Source organism: Oncorhynchus mykiss, chromosome 2 (genome assembly GCF_013265735.2).
Source record: "Oncorhynchus mykiss isolate Arlee chromosome 2, USDA_OmykA_1.1, whole genome shotgun sequence".
NCBI classification, from domain to species: domain Eukaryota; kingdom Metazoa; phylum Chordata; class Actinopteri; order Salmoniformes; family Salmonidae; genus Oncorhynchus; species Oncorhynchus mykiss.
Window position 1 is genome coordinate 98,437,061 of NC_048566.1, and position 17,284 is coordinate 98,454,344.

The following is a 17,284-nucleotide window of genomic DNA, read 5'->3' on the forward strand; positions in this document are numbered from 1 at the left end:
ATGGTAACATGTTATAATATACTGTAACTACATGGTAACACGTTATAATATACTGTAACTACATGGTAACATGATAACATGTTATAATATACTGTAACTACATGGTAACATGACAACATGTTATAATATACTGTAACTACATGGTAACATGTTATAATATACTGTAACTACATGGTAACATGATAACATGTTATAATATACTGTAACTACATGGTAACATGATAACATGTTATAATATACTGTAACTACATGGTAACATGACAACATGTTATAATATACTGTAACTACATGGTAACATGTTATAATATACTGTAACTACATGGTAACATGTTATAATATACTGTAACTACATGACAACATGTTATAATATACTGTAACTACATGGTAACATGTTATAATATACTGTAACTACATGGTAACATGACAACACGTTATAATATACTGTAACTACATGGTAACATGTTATAATATACTGTAACTACATGGTAACACGTTATAATATACTGTAACTACATGGTAACATGACAACACGTTATAATATACTGTAACTACATGGTAACATGTTATAATATACTGTAACTACATGGTAACACGTTATAATATACTGTAACTACATGGTAAGGCAGAAACAGATCTGGCTGCCAAGCTATCTGAACTTAAAGACAGTCAACCCTGTTGAATGGATATGATCTAGTATACAGGACTGTTATTCACCGACCGAGGCTTTTGGCGTCTAACAGCAGAAAATGGGAAACAAACAGTTAATGATCTTTGCTAGATGACCTTTTGGGAAGTGGTGTCACTCATATCTGGCTTCCTGTTTTGTGCTGTTTGGCGTTGAGAGAGAGAGAGAGCATTATGGAGTTGAAGGCTGTTGGGTGGAATTTCAAGGCAAGTGGAAAATATAATGGGTCGGGGCTATTAAGCGAACAGTAAAACTATTTGTCGTTGATACCACTTGTCACTCTCTGTAATCATATAGTGAACTATGGAGATTAGGTCAAGCTCATTGATCGGCATGAAAGCTGGGGATGTTAGTCGGTCACAACTAGCCTGGGCCCAGATCTGTTTGTGCTCTCTTCCCAACTCCTATGGTCACTCTGTTATAGGAGTTGGCAAGACAGCACAAACAGATCTGGGGCCTGGCTAGGTCACCACATGGACTACATCCCATACAGAACCCTTTATTTAACCTTTATTTAACCTTTATTTAACTAGGCAAGTCGGTTAGGAACACATTCTTATTTACAACGACGGCCTACCAAAAGGCAAAAGGACTCATCGGGGTTAGTTTGGCAGCTGGGGTGAAAGAGGAACGATTACAATAGAGTCCACCAAGACTAGATTTAACTTTAGCCTGCAGCTTTGATATGTGCTGAGAAAAGGACAGTGTACCGTCTAGCCATACTCGCAAGTACTTGTATGAGGTGACTACATCAAGCTCTAAACCCTCAGAGGTAGTAATAACACCTGTGGGGAGAGGGGCATTCTTCTTACCAAACCACATGACCTTTGTTTTGGAGGTGTTCAGAACGAGGTTAAGGGTAGAGAAAGCTAGTTGGACACATGTAGACTCCTTGTTTTCTTCTATGTAAAGCATACATCAACTGGCAAGACACCGTGGTCATCCATCACAGACTGTCCACACACACACACACACACACACACATACACACACACACACACACACACACACAGGCCTATTTCCTGTAACTAGAGATAGAGTGCTCTGGACACAGTGGTGAAACTGCAAACTCTGGAGCAGCAATAGCCAGGCTACAGCTTCATGTCTATAATCTGAAGCAAATCCATTATTGGTTTATTTTTGTTTGAGTTTAGTTCACTTCTCTTAGATGATTACACCATTACCGTGGTGAACTTTGAGAAGATAGACTGGAGAGAGAGGAGAATCGAGTTGATGGTTTGACAAACTCCTGCTGATAAGGGCAGAGGTCAGAGCTTTAGCCAGGGTTGTGTTAATTATGCATAAAATGGAAGAAAGCATCCTGAAACAGGTGGGGACTACCTGGACTTGTCCAATAAGACATTGTATTTATTGCTTATTGAACATTACCCTGGCCTCTTTACAGTAGTTTAGAAAATGGAGGACAAACAGTACAGCCCTGCTGTCTAACTGGAACAGAGCAGGTTACCATGGAGAGGAAATGAGTCACTGGTTGAAAGGGAGCTTCGCTTCCCTTAGGGAACCTCCCATAATCAGTATTATCACAAAAAAAAAACAGCCTTTCAATGGGCCAGTGCAATCAAAGAGCAGCGCGGCCATGTTAACTGCTTCCTGAATAAGCCAAACAAAACCTCATGAAGGCTGATTCCACATTCTTATGGACTCTGGTTAGTTTGTCCTGTTGGAGAGCTTGATGTTAAATACAGGCTCTAACTTGAAGAAACAACAACCGAATGTATTTCAGAGGGACGTTCATTTTCATGGGAATAGAGAACACCCCATAGACATTGAGATAGTTTTATCTCCATTTTTATTTTCCAAATGGAGGAGAATTGTTTGTGTAGTTAACTGTCATGTTTCCAAATTGTGGAAACGCCAATAATTATGTCTGTTATGGTTGGGTTCTGCTGCCAATGACTGGAACGAATGGCAAAAATCGCTGAAGCTGGAGACTTATATTTCCCTCACTAACTGTAAGCATCAGCTATCTGAGCAGCTAACCGATCGCTGCAGCTGTACATAGCCCATCTGTAAATAGCCCACCAAATCTACCTACCTCATCCCCATATTGTTTTTATTTTCTTTCCTGCTCTTTTGCACACCAGTTTCACCACTTGCACATCACCATCTGCTCATCTATCACTCCAGTGTTCATTTGCTAAATTGTAATTACTTCGCTACTATGGCCTATTTATTGCCTTTATCGCCTTATTGCCTCACGCCATTTGCACTCACTGTATATAGACTTTCATTTTTTTTCTATTGTGTTTTTGACTGTATGTTTGTTTTACTCCATGTGTGTTGTTGTTTGTGTCGCTCTGCTTTGCTTTATCTTGGCCAGGTCGCAGTTGTGAATGAGAACTTGTTCTCAACTAGCCTACCTGGTTAAATAAAGGTGTTCTCAACTAGCCTACCTGGTTAAATAAAGGTGAAATAGAAATACAAATAAAATGTAAAAGCTGAGGCATAATGTTCAATTCATCCACACCTTTGAATCAACAAATCAATAGAAGAAAAACTGGATAATCCAAGTAGGACTTGTGACCAAATAAACTTGATATCACTTTTAGTAACTGGTATGGCCATTATTTTTAATTGTATTTAACTATGCAGTAGTAATAGCAGTAGTAGTATACACATAAGGTTCAGGAACTCCACAATACGTTTGAGCTAATATTCTATAATAGGTGCAGGAACTCAAAAGAGTAGAACATTTGATGTGCCGGTCCTCAGTTCCGGTGAGCCATGGTGCACAATTTAAAAGCAAAAACAGGTCAGGAATCTTGGTCACCAATCTGACAGTCATAGGCCTACGGTATACAGTACAGTTACTTTCCATGGCTGGAAAGTGTTGGGGAAGCTACTCTGAAAATACAGTACCAAACTAATAAAATATATACAAAACGACCAATTACTTCACATTGGAATAAGTTAAGTTAACATTAATAAAAATATAGTTTACTTAACTAAAGTTACTTTGATAAAGTAGTTTACTAAATCCAAAGTACTTTGTGAAAAAGTATCGTATCTAAATCTGAAACGTCATAGAATACAAATTGCAAAAAACAGATCTGGAGTCAGATGTTAACAGAATGTGTAATTTAGCCTATTAAAAACTAAGTTTCAAGTGAGAATTAGGCAAGTCTAATGCTGAAAAAGAAAGGAAATTCTTGCCTAGTTTTGTCATATTTTCTCTTCTTTTTTGCAATAAATGTAGTGTGTAGTTCCAGTAGTTAGCCAGTAATTAGCCACTGCATGACAACAAAAAAAGTAAATAACTACTGAAACACTACCAACATTTTTTATTTAGTTTGTTCAACTACCACCAAGCTACTGCAAAAAGTCAATGAAAAGACTCGTTGAACTAAATGTTGTTCAGGACTCCCAAACACTGTCCATGGCTCATTACTGCCCCCTGCTGATCTACAGTAGATTCATCGATCTCATCACCAAACATTTTAACACTCAGAACTGTCGACTCAACAATGTCACAGTGTCATGTAGCTAGCAATAGGCTACATTAATCTGAAAAACTTCAATTTAAATCACTGCACTGATTACAGATACTGTAGCAGCATTGTACAGTGCCAGAGCGCACACACAAGTTGGCTTGAACAAATCAATACAAGTTATTTTGCAGATTTTTGTGGGGCGAAGATTTGCTATGCACATTTTTTGGGCCGTATTAGAAAACGTACTATCTGTTATGTACATTTGAATATTTAATCAACCTCGCAATAACAGTCTTTCACAAGCTGTCTCTATATTGTGTTTTTATCTCCCAGTTGATTTGTTTAGATCAGTTCAGTCTGGTTCGTTGAGTCTGGCATATCGTTGGACAGCCGAAAAGGGTCCTTCTTCTTTATAAAGAGTTCCTTCACTAATCACACTGTCTCAGTTGTCGGTGAGGCCGGCTGGGCGGATCCTCACTTTTGAAAGAGAAAATAAAGCAACACAATAAAAAATAAATAATAATATATACATATTTTTTAAACAACCTTGGCTATTGCATTTCTCTCGTGAATAAGCTTCCCCCAGTGGATACATAGAGCATAAAGGTAAGGGAATATAAAGCTAGCCAAATGAACCTATGAGACAAGGAAAGCATAGCTTATTCTAGCTAATGATATGCTAACTTTAGCTAGCTGAGTTATGGGCCAGTGTGGCTGTATCACAGCTAAAGTTCCTCGTTAAAGCGATGATTTATAGCTAGCTAATGAGCCACAATTGCTAAATCGTTTAGTTATTAACTAGCTAACGTTCCATCTACATTGAATTTTCTCCTTTGATCATAAGTGTGATGTATTTTTTTTAGCCTAGATTTAGCTAATGTCAGTTAGCTGGGCAATCTGCATGGTTGAACATCTGCTAGCAGGTAGCTAACGGTACGGGCCAGATAGACGATAAGGCTCTTGGTACACGGGCTTTATGCGATGATAGGCTCATTTAAAGTTAGCTAGCTAGCTTATCATCTCGGTGACTTTGAGCTGGACGTGTTCGCGAGCTAGGTCAACTAATATTCTTGAAATTGGTTAACAAGTTCATTAGTTATTATTATTATTATTTTATTTTTTTAAATGGTCCGGCGGAGCTGGCTGGCAACACTTGGATCCGTTCAATCAAGTGGATCGTGTATGTAACTAACTACTTGTTGGACTTAGATGTTATATTCCACCATGACGCTCATTGTGCACCAATCCAACGCTGTATTAAAACGGCCATACTTATTCCTCCCTTCTGGGCAAGTGAAATGGCTGAAATTATGTGAACTTTCTTATGCTCAACCACGATTTAAAGTTGGCTACACCCGTAGTTATTTTGTTAGATGAGTGGGGTGGTTTCCTGGACACAGATTTAAGTCTAGACCTAGACTAAAAAGCAAACTCGATGAGTGTCTGGGGAAAACTATAAAAATCCATCCATTGTTACTCGTCTCCACCTCCATAACTAACTTATTGATTGATGTACCTCTCGCTTTGTCTATTCAGATGCCCTCAGCAATGAATGGTAACAGGACAGTGCAGTCGGCCAGCCCAGATGTGGGATCTGCTCCTGGACAGATCACCTTGGGCGGAGGGCAGTCCTCTGGGGCCCAGACCGAGGCAATGAAGCAAGTCCTGGGCGTCGTAGACAAGAAAGTCCGGAACATGGAGAAGAAAAAGGCAAGTCTTCTTTTGTTTTTGGGGAATGAAACTTGTGATGAGGTTGAAAAGTGCCTCTGCCTTTTGATACCTCCATTTTTTAAATTTATTTAGCTAGGCAAGTCCGTTACGAACAAATTCTTATTTGGGAGCAATGGGTTAACTGCCTTGTTCAGGGGCAGAAAGACATATTTTCATCTTGTCAGCTCGGGGATTCGATCTAGCAACCTTTCGGTTACTGACCCAGCGCTCTAACCACTAGGCTACCTGCCACCCCTCCACTCTAACCACTAGGCTACCTGCCACCCCTCCACTCTAACCACTAGGCTACCTACCGCCCCTCCACTCTAACCACTAGGCTACCTCCTGCCATTGAGCAACCCCCCCCCCAGCTTGGGGTGTAATCATTAGTTAAAAATGTTTTGCAATGGAAATGAGAGTTCAGGCCTTGAATTTTGTGGTCCTAATGCAGCCTTAAAATCTATGCCTTGTGGCCGTTGTGCCCTTGGCAAATGTATATAATAATTAGTATTCCCTTCTCCCGGCTGACGATCGCTCTGAAGCACCTCACTCTCATGGCTTTCTCAGATATCTCAATTCTTATTAGCTAATACCATCATGTGACTGGGTTCTTTTCACACCCATTGCAGACTTAGGCAACAAGGGAAGATTGGCACATCGGACGGGGAATTCCAAGGCGCATATTGAAGATGTATGAACTGTCCACATTTACTTTTTGTCAGCCAACATAATGAGTAACGAAGCACTAGCCTGTGTCAATCTACTATCTCCCATAGTAGAAAAGTTGACCCTATTCTGTTGGTCAACTTGTCGTTCTGTGCGAGAAATAAATATCCCAAACAAACTCTGGGACAGTTGTGGGACGACAGATCCCCAATTAATACAACCCCCTATTAAAAAAATACAACTTTTTAAAGCAATGAGACTGGTGCAACAGATCAGAATGTTTAACCTTAAAATGTTGATCAACCATTAGGCGATTTCTTCACATTTAGAAAAGCAGCAAATGCGCGCATGGCAGTAGGCTATAATAACACAAATGCTCCATTGTGCAGTTTGTACAAAACAACGCTCTCAAAAGCGTGCCGCGAATGCGAGCGGTTTCATATGATCGATGAAAATGTCCTTTTTAGAAAGGAAGATGCAACAACTAGCATGGGTTGATGACTAGGGTTGATGACTAGGGTTGATGACTAGGGTTGATGACTAGGGTTGATGACTAGGGTTGTGTCTTTGGTTTGCTGGACAACTAAAGAAAGTTGAGAACATGAAATACTGGTCTCAATGGCATATGAGGAAGTGATTTTATTTTTTTTAAAAAATAAATAAAAAAAAATAAATAATCCACTATGGCCGGACCATGGTAAGACAAGCCTCAATGATAAAGAAATGTCCAGGTTTTAAACAATTTACGTTTATGGTTAAAGTCGTTTTGAAAATGTTGACTGCCTCTGCTCAGTTTGCAGTGTGCAACAGACACTGGCCCTTCTCTCCTATATGAATGATTTAGTGCCTCCAGTATGTCCACAGACTCACGTCTTTAGATGTTTAATATTAGTCATGATCCTACATTATATTTGTCAAACATGACCGCCGTTTAGTGGTGTGTGTGTGTGTGTGTGTGTCAAGTCACTCTAAAATAAAAAATAAAAAAGTTTGGATACATTTTCGGGTGCCTCCATGACAGCCTGTACCCAAGTAGGCTCTCAGCTACAACTTTGACATGTTGTATTAAAAGAGGAAAAAAAATAGGCCTGAACAAAATTCTTATTTACAATGACGGCCTACACCGGCCAAGCCCTTGGAGGCTATTTATGTACATTTACCAAAACCTACATTCACAGAATAGTGTTTTTCTTTGCCAATGAAGCCACTTATGCACTTCCCCCAGAGTCAGATGAACAGGAACAACTACCATGGTAACTGTTCTTATAGGGGGGGGGGGTCATTGGATAATTTTGGATGGTGCCCTGGCAGAGATGATGGCTTTGGTGCCCTGGCAGACTGGGCACCTCTTGAAGGCCAAATGGTCTTGCCCCTAAAACCACAAAATTCCAGGCCTGCGGGAGTATCTATTGAGACAAATTCAGCTAGGTCCCTTCTCGTTTGGTTCCTAGTGATACACCCCTTGCTCTTGGGCTGATCCGGGCAATGCTTCCAGCGTCTTGTGTGTCTGGGGACTTATTGAATTAAAAAAAAGACTGCAAACAGACACATTTTTCTGTTTTGATGGACAACAGTTACTACTTGCATGGTTTTTCTATTGACGCATATGCTAGTGCACAGGTTCAGTGCCAACATCATTGTGCTGATCATGACAGCAGTTTCCTCTCTGACAAAATCAATCAATGCAAATTGCATTATCCAATTCCTTCCAACTGTGTTTTTTTTTGGAGGGGAGGAGGAGGGTGCTCTAAAATAGACACGGCTGTCCTAGTAAGTCATCATTGCTGCAGACACAGCGTCTTGCTTTCTGGGTGTCACTGCTTAGTTGCAACATCATCACGTCGTCTTCGCCGACATTTTACAGTTGCACGATGAAAGTGCAGTCCCTGGCCAGCTAGCTCAGGGGTTTTCAAACTCTTCTTGCCAAGGGATCCTCCCCGCCCAGGCAAACCGACGACCCAGAAATCCCCATCATATGTTAGAAGTAATCAACATTTTTTTTATTTTTTTTATGAATTGATATGGGAGGCAATTTTATTTTGACCTGGAAGAGGAAGTGTAAACTCTTAACAGTCTATTAGCTAGAAGGATATCTTGGCGGTGAATAACTTTTTTTTTTCTTTTTTTTTCTCGTTTTAAAGCTAATTTCCTGCATTTTGGCCACGGCCAATGCTGTTTCTCTGCTCAAACATAACACAATCAATGGCATGTGCACTGAATAACACAACTTTGTATCGATTGGCTAGCTTTTATTTGATCGTTTTCACACGGTATTAGGATCGCAGTTGGGGGGAAAACACTGGACTAGAGTTTACACACGTGGTGTTAGCCAAAGCTGTTCTGAAGAAGCTTGTCCATCTCATTTAACCTACTAGCTGTAAAGGCACACTTGTGTTGTGTTGCTCAGAGGTGTCCGACGAACCTTGCATTTTTGTTAGTGTACCGTTACCATGGGATTAGCAATTGAACCTGGTGGATGAGGTTACCATTGGATATCTGTTGCAGGTTTTTAGTGTTGCAGGAATGAGGATCGGGGCATCTGCTTCCCACTTCAACCAACAACTGAGACATTTCAGCTCTTGTTTAAAATAAAAAAAACGAAAAAAAACTTTATTTAGCTAGGCAAGTCAGTTAAGAACAAATTCTTATTTTCAATGACTGCCTACCGGGGAACAGTGGGTTAACTGCCTTGTTCAGGGGAAGAACAACAGATTTTTTTACCTTGTCAGCTCGGGGATTCAATCTTGCAACATTTTGGTTACTAGTCCAACGCTCTAACCACTAGACTACCTGCCGCCCCTCCACTCTAACCACTAGGCTACCTGCCGCCCCTCCACTCTAACCACTAGGCTACCTGCCGCCCCTCCACTCTAACCACTAGGCTACCTGCCGCCCCTCCACTCTAACCACTAGGCTACCTGCCGCCCCTCCACTCTAACCACTAGGCTACCTGCCGCCCCTCCACTCTAACCACTAGGCTACCTGCCACCCCTCCACTCTAACCACTAGGCTACCTGCCACCCCTCCACTCTAACCACTAGGCTACCTTCCACCCTCCACTCTAACCACTAGGCTACCTGCCGCCCCTCCACTCTAACCACTAGACTACCTGCCGCCCCTCCACTCTAACCACTAGGCTACCTTCCACCCTCCACTCTAACCACTAGGCTACCTTCCACCCCTCCACTCTAACCACTAGGCTACCTGCCGCCCCTCCACTCTAACCACTAGTCTACCTGCCGCCCCTCCACTCTAACCACTAGACTACCTGCCACCCCTCCACTCTAACCACTAGACTACCTGCCACCCCTCCACTCTAACCACTAGACTACCTGCCACCTACTATGTAGATATTTTTTTAATTATACCATCAGATCAACACCCTGTTTGTTTCAATTGCAACATACTGTAATGGTTCTTTCTGTCTTACAGGGCAAGCTGGACGATTATCAATCTAAGAAGAATAAAGGGGAACGTCTCAACCAGGACCAACTGGTGGGTCAATTAACCAATAAGGCCCGGGGGGGGGGGGCGCGTGTATATGGCTTAATATACCACGGCTAGGGGCTGTTCTTGGGCACGACGCAACGCGGAGTGCCTGAATACAGTCCTTAGCCGTGGTATATTGGCCATATATCACAAACCCCCAAGGTGCATTATTTGTTGTATTTGCTGTTATAAACTATTTACCACGGCTGTCAGCCAATCAGCATTCAGGGCTCGAACCACCCCAGTTTATAACGTTCAACAACATGCTGTATGAGTCATCTGTAGTCCCTCAACTAACATCACTGGATTGGTGTTTCCAAGCGTTCCATCGCATTGCTTTTCACCAATGAGCCTGTCTTCAGTTCAGTGCGTCAAGGAAGCAGGAAGAAGGGATGCAATGCATTTTAAGACTTTGAACAGTATATGTTAGGCTTTCTGTGTTAACCAGTTTCCTCTCTCTCTCCCCCTCTCGCTCTCTCTCCCCCTCTCGCTCTCTCTCCCCCTCTCGCTCTCTCTCCCCCTCTCGCTCTCTCTCCCCCTCTCGCTCTCTCTCCCCCTCTCGCTCTCTCTCCCCCCCCTCTTGCTCTCTCTCCCCCCCTCTCGCTCTCTCTCCCCCCCTCTCGCTCTCTCTCCCCCCCTCTCGCTCTCTCTCCCCCCCCTCTCGCTCTCTCTCCCCCCCCTCTCGCTCTCTCTCCCCCCCTCTCGCTCTCTCTCCCCCCCTCTCGCTCTCTCTCCCCCCCTCTCGCTCTCTCTCCCCCCCTCTCGCTCTCTCTCTCTCTCTCTCTCGTCTCTGAAGGATGCCCTGACCAAGTACCAGGAAGTGACTAATAATCTGGAGTTTGCCAGGGAGTTACAGAAGAGCTTCCTGTCACTGGGACAAGATGTAAGCAAGACGCTTGACCACTAAACTGCTCCAGGATGCACTGCTCTGGCTGACCCTAGATTCCTTCCCTGGGGGGATAAAGCATTCTTCTAGCGCTGGGGAGTCTCTGGCGCTGGGGAGTCTCTGGCGCTGCCCCATGTCTTTTTGCATTGATATGGCTAACACCAAAGCTCCTGTACGCTAGAGGTACCAGTAGACTGATTTAAAAAAATATATATTTTCATAGCATTGTGGTCTGACTCCCTGCCTGCCTATCTGTCTGGCAAACGGTACCGGAGAGTTGGCTCTCGGACCAACCGGCTCCCCAAGCCGTAAGACTGATTAAATAGCCAGACTACAAAATAGTCAATAGTCGGATACCAAAACTATCTGCACTGACTCTCTTGCATGAACCATGCGCATACTCACTAGACTATACAGTGTGTTCAGAAAGTATTCCAGAACCCTTGACTTATTAACTTTGTGTTGTTGGGGAAGGGCTCGTAAGCAAGAATTTCAGGGTGAAGTCTGTATCAGTCGTATTCGGGGCCAACGTGACCAATGAATTGTGATTTCTCTCCAGATCCAGAAGGCGGTGAAGAAGGCAGCGCGACGGGAACAGCTCCAGAGAGAAGAGTCTGAGCAGAAGAGGCTGAAGACTGTCCTAGAGCTCCAGTTTCTCCTGGACAGGCTTGGAGAGGACAGTGTGAGGCAGGAGCTGAGACAGGGGGCTGCCAGTGTTGACACACCCTCACTCCTCACCGACACGGAGCTCACTGCCCTGGACGAGCTCTATAAACTAGTGGGACCAGAACCAGACCAAAACACCAGGTTAGACAGTGGGAGAAAATATATATATGTGTGGAAGTTTTTGTTGTTGTTTTTCTATAACATGTCTTGGGTTTCAGGAGCTTCTCGGCTATCTGTCAAATACATACCATGAACATGATGGTCAACTTGGATGTTTAGAAACTGGGGTTTCACCTTTGTTGTTTGTTGACATTTGAGAGGGAGAGGGAGTTGCAACTCAAGCCTCACCAAGACATTTGTGTCAATGTTGCACTCCATAAAACCGCAGGAGCATTGAACAGCGTGTAAGGGGGGGAATTATCTTTCTTTCCCCACGTTCCAACTTTACCACTCCCATTGCAGATTTACTGACCAGTACGAGGAGGCTTCTCAACACCTCATGGATCTGTTGGAGGGGAAGGACAAAGCTGTGGCAGGAACTACGTGTAAGTCTAACCAACAACTGCCTGGGTGTGTTCAGTGATGTTGCTGAGAGGATTCTATATTCTAAGCTGACAACCATTTAGATCAGGTCCCTCTGCAGTCGTCTCTGCATCGATGGAAGCTACTGAAAAGCATTTTATTTTCATTAAAAATATAAAATAAAAAATATAAATGCCAGTGACTGTAAAGTAGCATTGCTGGGGGGGGGGGGGGGGGGGGGGGGGTTCGGTGTTCTAGTTTGGCCATAGCTTGTTCCCCCAGATCTAATACATCTGGGACCAGGCTAGTTTGGCCATAGCTTGTTCCCCCAGATCTAATACATCTGGGACCAGGCTAGCTTGGCCATAGCTTGTTCCCCCAGATCTAATACATCTGGGACCAGGCTAGCTTGGCCAAAGCTTGTTCCCCCAGATCTAATACATCTGGCATCAGGCTAGCTTGGCCATAGCTTGTTCCCCCAGATCTAATACATCTGGGACCAGGCTAGCTTGGCCATAGCTTGTTTCCACAGATCTAATACATCTGGGACCAGGCTAGTTTGGCCATAGCTTGTTTCCACAGATCTAATACATCTGGCATCAGGCTAGCTTGGCCATAGCTTGTTTCCACAGATCTAATACATCTGGGACCAGGCTAGCTTGGCCATAGCTTGTTCCCCCAGATCTAATACATCTGGGACCAGGCTAGCTTGGCCATAGCTTGTTTCCACAGATCTAATACATCTGGCATCAGGCTAGCTTGGCCAATGACTTTGTCTAATATTTGTTGTCTAGACAGGAAAGACATTAATTATTCAGGAAGACATGCCGTCTTTTACTTATACAGTAGGTGGCAGGATCTTGTGGATCTATAACTCGAAAAAGACTGAAAGACTTCTGTGAGTGTGTTTGGACTTTATACTGCCAGCTCTCAACAGCCAGTGGTAACTATCCACCGTCTTGTCACATAACTATTTGATGATTATAAGATTTCTCCTTCATATCCCGAGGTGTCTTGTCTTCAGGGAGATATCTTGGAGACCTAAAAGGCAACCCAGTTCCTGTCTGTTCTGTGATTTCCATGGCCTTGTACAGTAGTTTGAGGGTGCATTCTATATGAGTAATCATGGCCTAGGGGCATAGGCTAAATGAGTGGTGGTTTGAGATTGCTGAGCCCCTTTGTGTGGGTGGGGGGGGGGGTATTGCTGAGGTCTTGGGACACCCACACAATGATTTTGGAACTAACATATCCTGATTTCGATAAGTATTCAACCCCCTGAGTGAGCTTTGGAAGTGGTTACAGCTGTGAGTCTTCCTGGATAAGTCTCTTAAGAGCTTTTCTCACCTGTAAGAGGTCGACCGATTTTTAATTAGGGCCAATTTCAAGTTTTCATAACAATCGCTAATCAGCATTTTTGGACACTGACTAGATTGCACTCCATGGGGAGACTGCGTGGCAGGCTGACCACCTGTTACTCCACGAGGAGACTGCGTGGCAGGCTGACCACCTGTTACTCCACGAGGAGACTGCGTGGCAGGCTGACCACCTGTTACTCCACGAGGAGACTGCGTGGCAGGCTGACCACCTGTTACTCCACGAGGAGACTGCGTGGCAGGCTGACCACCTGTTACTCCACGAGGAGACTGCGTGGCAGGCTGACCACCTGTTACTCCACGAGGAGACTGCGTGGCAGGCTGACCACCTGTTACTCCACGAGGAGACTGCGTGGCAGGCTGACCACCTGTTACTCCACGAGGAGACTGTGTGGCAGGCTGACTACCTGTTACTCCACGAGGAGACTGCGTGGCAGGCTGACTACCTGTTACTCCATGGGGAGACTGCGTGGCAGGCTGACCACCTGTTACTCCACGGGGAGACTGCGTGGCAGGCTGACCACCTGTTACTCCACGAGGAGACTGCGTGGCAGGCTGACCACCTGTTACTCCACGAGGAGACTGCGTGGCAGGCTGACCACCTGTTACTCCACGAGGAGACTGCGTGGCAGGCTGACCACCTGTTACTCCACGAGGAGACTGTGTGGCAGGCTGACTACCTGTTACTCCATGGGGAGACTGCGTGGCAGGCTGACCACCTGTTATGTGAGTGCAGGCAGCAAGGAGCCATGTTAAGATGGCTTTTGGGGCAGCATAGCCTAGTGGTTAGAGCGTTGGACTAATAACCGGAAGGTTGCAAGTTCAAAGCCCCGAGCTGACAAGGTACAAATCTGTCGTTCTGCCCCCTGCCCACTGTTCCTAGGCCGTCATTGAAAATAAGAATTTGTTCTTAACTGACTTGGCTGGTTAAATTAAGGTAAAATAAAAAAATAAAGATGTTAGCTCGCATTAAACGTATCTTATAAAAAACAAATCAATCTTAATTAACATAATCACTCGTTAACTACACATGGTTGATGATATTACTAGTTTAACTAGCTTGTCCTGTGTTGCATATAATCAATACGGTGCCTGTTAATTTATCACTTCTCTTGCTTTCAGTGTAAGCAGAGTCAGGGGACCCAAACTGCTGCAAAGACCATTTCTTCCTGACAAAGACCGTAATTAATTTGTGGGAATTGTACATAATTATGACATAACAATGATAATTATGACATAACAATGATAATTATGACATAACATTGATAGTTATGACATAACAATGATAATTATGACATAACAATGATAATTATGACATAACAATGATAATTATAACATAACAATGATAATTATGACATAACAATGATAATTATGACATAACATTGAAGGTTGTGTAATGTAACAGCAATATTTAGACTTAGGGTCGCCACCCAGATAAAATACGGAACGGTTCCGTATTTCACTGAAAGAATAAACGTTTTGTTTTCTAAATTATAGTTTCTGGGTTTTGACCATATTCATGACCAAAGGCTCGTATTTCTGTGTGTTTTGTTATATTATAATTAAGTCTTATGATTTGATAGAGCAGTCTGAGGGGTGGTAGGCAGCAGCAGCAGGCTCGTAAGCATTCATTCAAACTTTACTCCGTTTGCCAGCAGCTCTTAAATGAATCGTTTCTGGATTTGACCATATTAATGACCAAAGGCTCGTATTTCTGTGTGTTTATTATATTATAATTTAGTATATGATTTTATATTTGATAGAGCAGTCTGACTGAGCGGTGGTAGGCAGCAGCAGCAGGCTCGTAAGCATTCACTCAAACAGCAGCTCTTAGCAATGCTTGAGGCTCAGTGCTGTTTATGACTTCAAGCCAATCAAGTCCTGAGATGAGAATACTAAAGTGCCTATTAGAACATCCAATAGTCAAAGGTATATGAAATACAAATGGTAGAGAGAGAAATAGTCCTATAATAACTACAACCTAAAACTTCTTAACTGGGAATATTGAAGACTCATGTTAAAAGGAACCACCAGGTTTCATATGTTCTCATGTTCTGAGCAAGGAACTTAAACGTTAGCTTTCTTACATGGAACATATTGCACTTTTACTTTCTTCTCCAACACTGTTTTTGCATTATTTAAACCAAATTGAACATGTTTCATTGTTTATTTGAGACGAAATAGATTTTATTTATGTATTATATTAAGTTAAAATAAGTGTTCATTGTTCATTCAGTATTGTTATATATATATATATATCTCTCTCTCTTTGCCGATTAATCGGTATCACCTTTTTTCAATAATCGGTATCAGCATTGAAAAATCCTAATCGGTTGACCTGTACTGTACAATATTTGCTCATTTATTATTTGAGATTCTTCAAGCTGGTTCAAGTTGGTTGTTGATCATGGCTAGACAGCCATTTTTCATGTCTTGACACAGATTTTCAAGTCAACTGTAACTAGGCCACTTGGAAACATTCACTGTCGTCTTGGCAAGCAACTCGAGTGTAGATTTGGCCTTGTGTTTTAGGTTATTGTCCTGCTTGAAAGGGGATTTGTCTGTCTGGGAAAACCGATTGGACTTGTGATTAGCTCGATTCCGTTTCTTGTTAGCTTCGCTGGTTAGATTTGTCCACCATTATATTGTATATGTCAACAGTGTAGTGTGTTTAAAAAAATTTTTTTTTTAAAAATGGAGTTTCAATTGTTACTGATGACTCCATCACAGTTTGTGTTGGCATGATGGTTTGAAAAGGGGGTATCAGATGGTCCCTTTTGGCATCAGCAGTCTCTGCCTAGCCCGAGTTGAAAACATTCTTCTCAAATGTAGATGTCCACCATATTGTTTTGTACAATTGACATGTTTGTTAATGGTGTTTCTGACGGTGTTCTCTATTCCTCTCCCTACCCAGACAAAGCTCTGAAGGACAGCCTGAACCGAGTGCTGCTAAGTGGGTACTTTGACCAAGCCCAGTCTCACCAGAATGGAGTGTGTGAGGAGACCGAGGAGCAGACCGTCGCTGTAGTGGAGGAGACAGAGGAGCAGGCTGTAGTGGAGGAGACCGAGGAGCAGGCCGTCGACCCAGGTCAAAATCTTTGACGTTGGCGTTTAGAAATGTGCACTGAGTTATAAATTGACCAAAGTTATACATATTATGTTAGCTAAATGAGTCTCTTTCCTTGACCATCCTTACAAATGTGCACTTATTCCCCCATTCCCCCATTTTTTTTTTTTGTTTTTTAAATGACTAAGCAATACCAATGTTAGCGAAAGTACACTTTAGTTGGTTGATTTGTAATCGAGCTGGAAGCAATACAAATGTAGTTAGCTTGAGTACACTTTAAAGTTAATTTGTAAGCCATACAAAATGTAGCTGTTAGCTTAAGTTTGTTGTAATTGTTGTTTTTATTTTACCACCACAAATTTCCCAATTGGGACAATAAAGATGATTGATTGATTGGCTTTCGTCCTGCGTTCTGAAAGTTATTTTCTCTTTCCAGAGGGCGAAATAGTTGAAGAGTACATAGAGCCCATTGAGGTGGAAGCTACAGAGGTGAGAGGCTTTCCTACCCTGGGTCGTGTTGATTAGAGCTTCATTTTGGCCAAACTTAAAACGATTAAATAATGGCCCAGCATTTTGTGACGGAAAACTAAAATGAGTGCTTCTTATCGGACAAATTAAATTCAGACAGTACCTCTCAAGTTCACTGATTTCGGGACGATTTCTTCCGTTTAGTGCCTACTGAACACGACCCTTCTATTTCAGTTCTTATGACTCGGCTGGTTTGTGACGGCGGCCATCTTGTTTCTGTCTTTCAGTTCGTTAACAGTC

The 17,284-nt window shown here is 42.8% G+C and overlaps 1 protein-coding gene across 1 annotated transcript; it reads left to right on the forward strand.

Annotated features, from left to right (window-relative positions):
* Positions 1-824: 824 nt before the first annotated feature.
* On the forward strand, positions 825-16,906 carry gp137 (GPI-anchored protein p137). The gene is given in 8 exon segments (NM_001160691.1): positions 825-891; positions 5,674-5,847; positions 9,946-10,008; positions 10,799-10,885; positions 11,448-11,531; positions 11,634-11,695; positions 12,017-12,099; positions 16,364-16,906. Coding segments are annotated over 8 exon segments (774 nt in total). The 5' UTR covers positions 825-858; the 3' UTR covers positions 16,552-16,906.
* Positions 16,907-17,284: the final 378 nt, after the last annotated feature.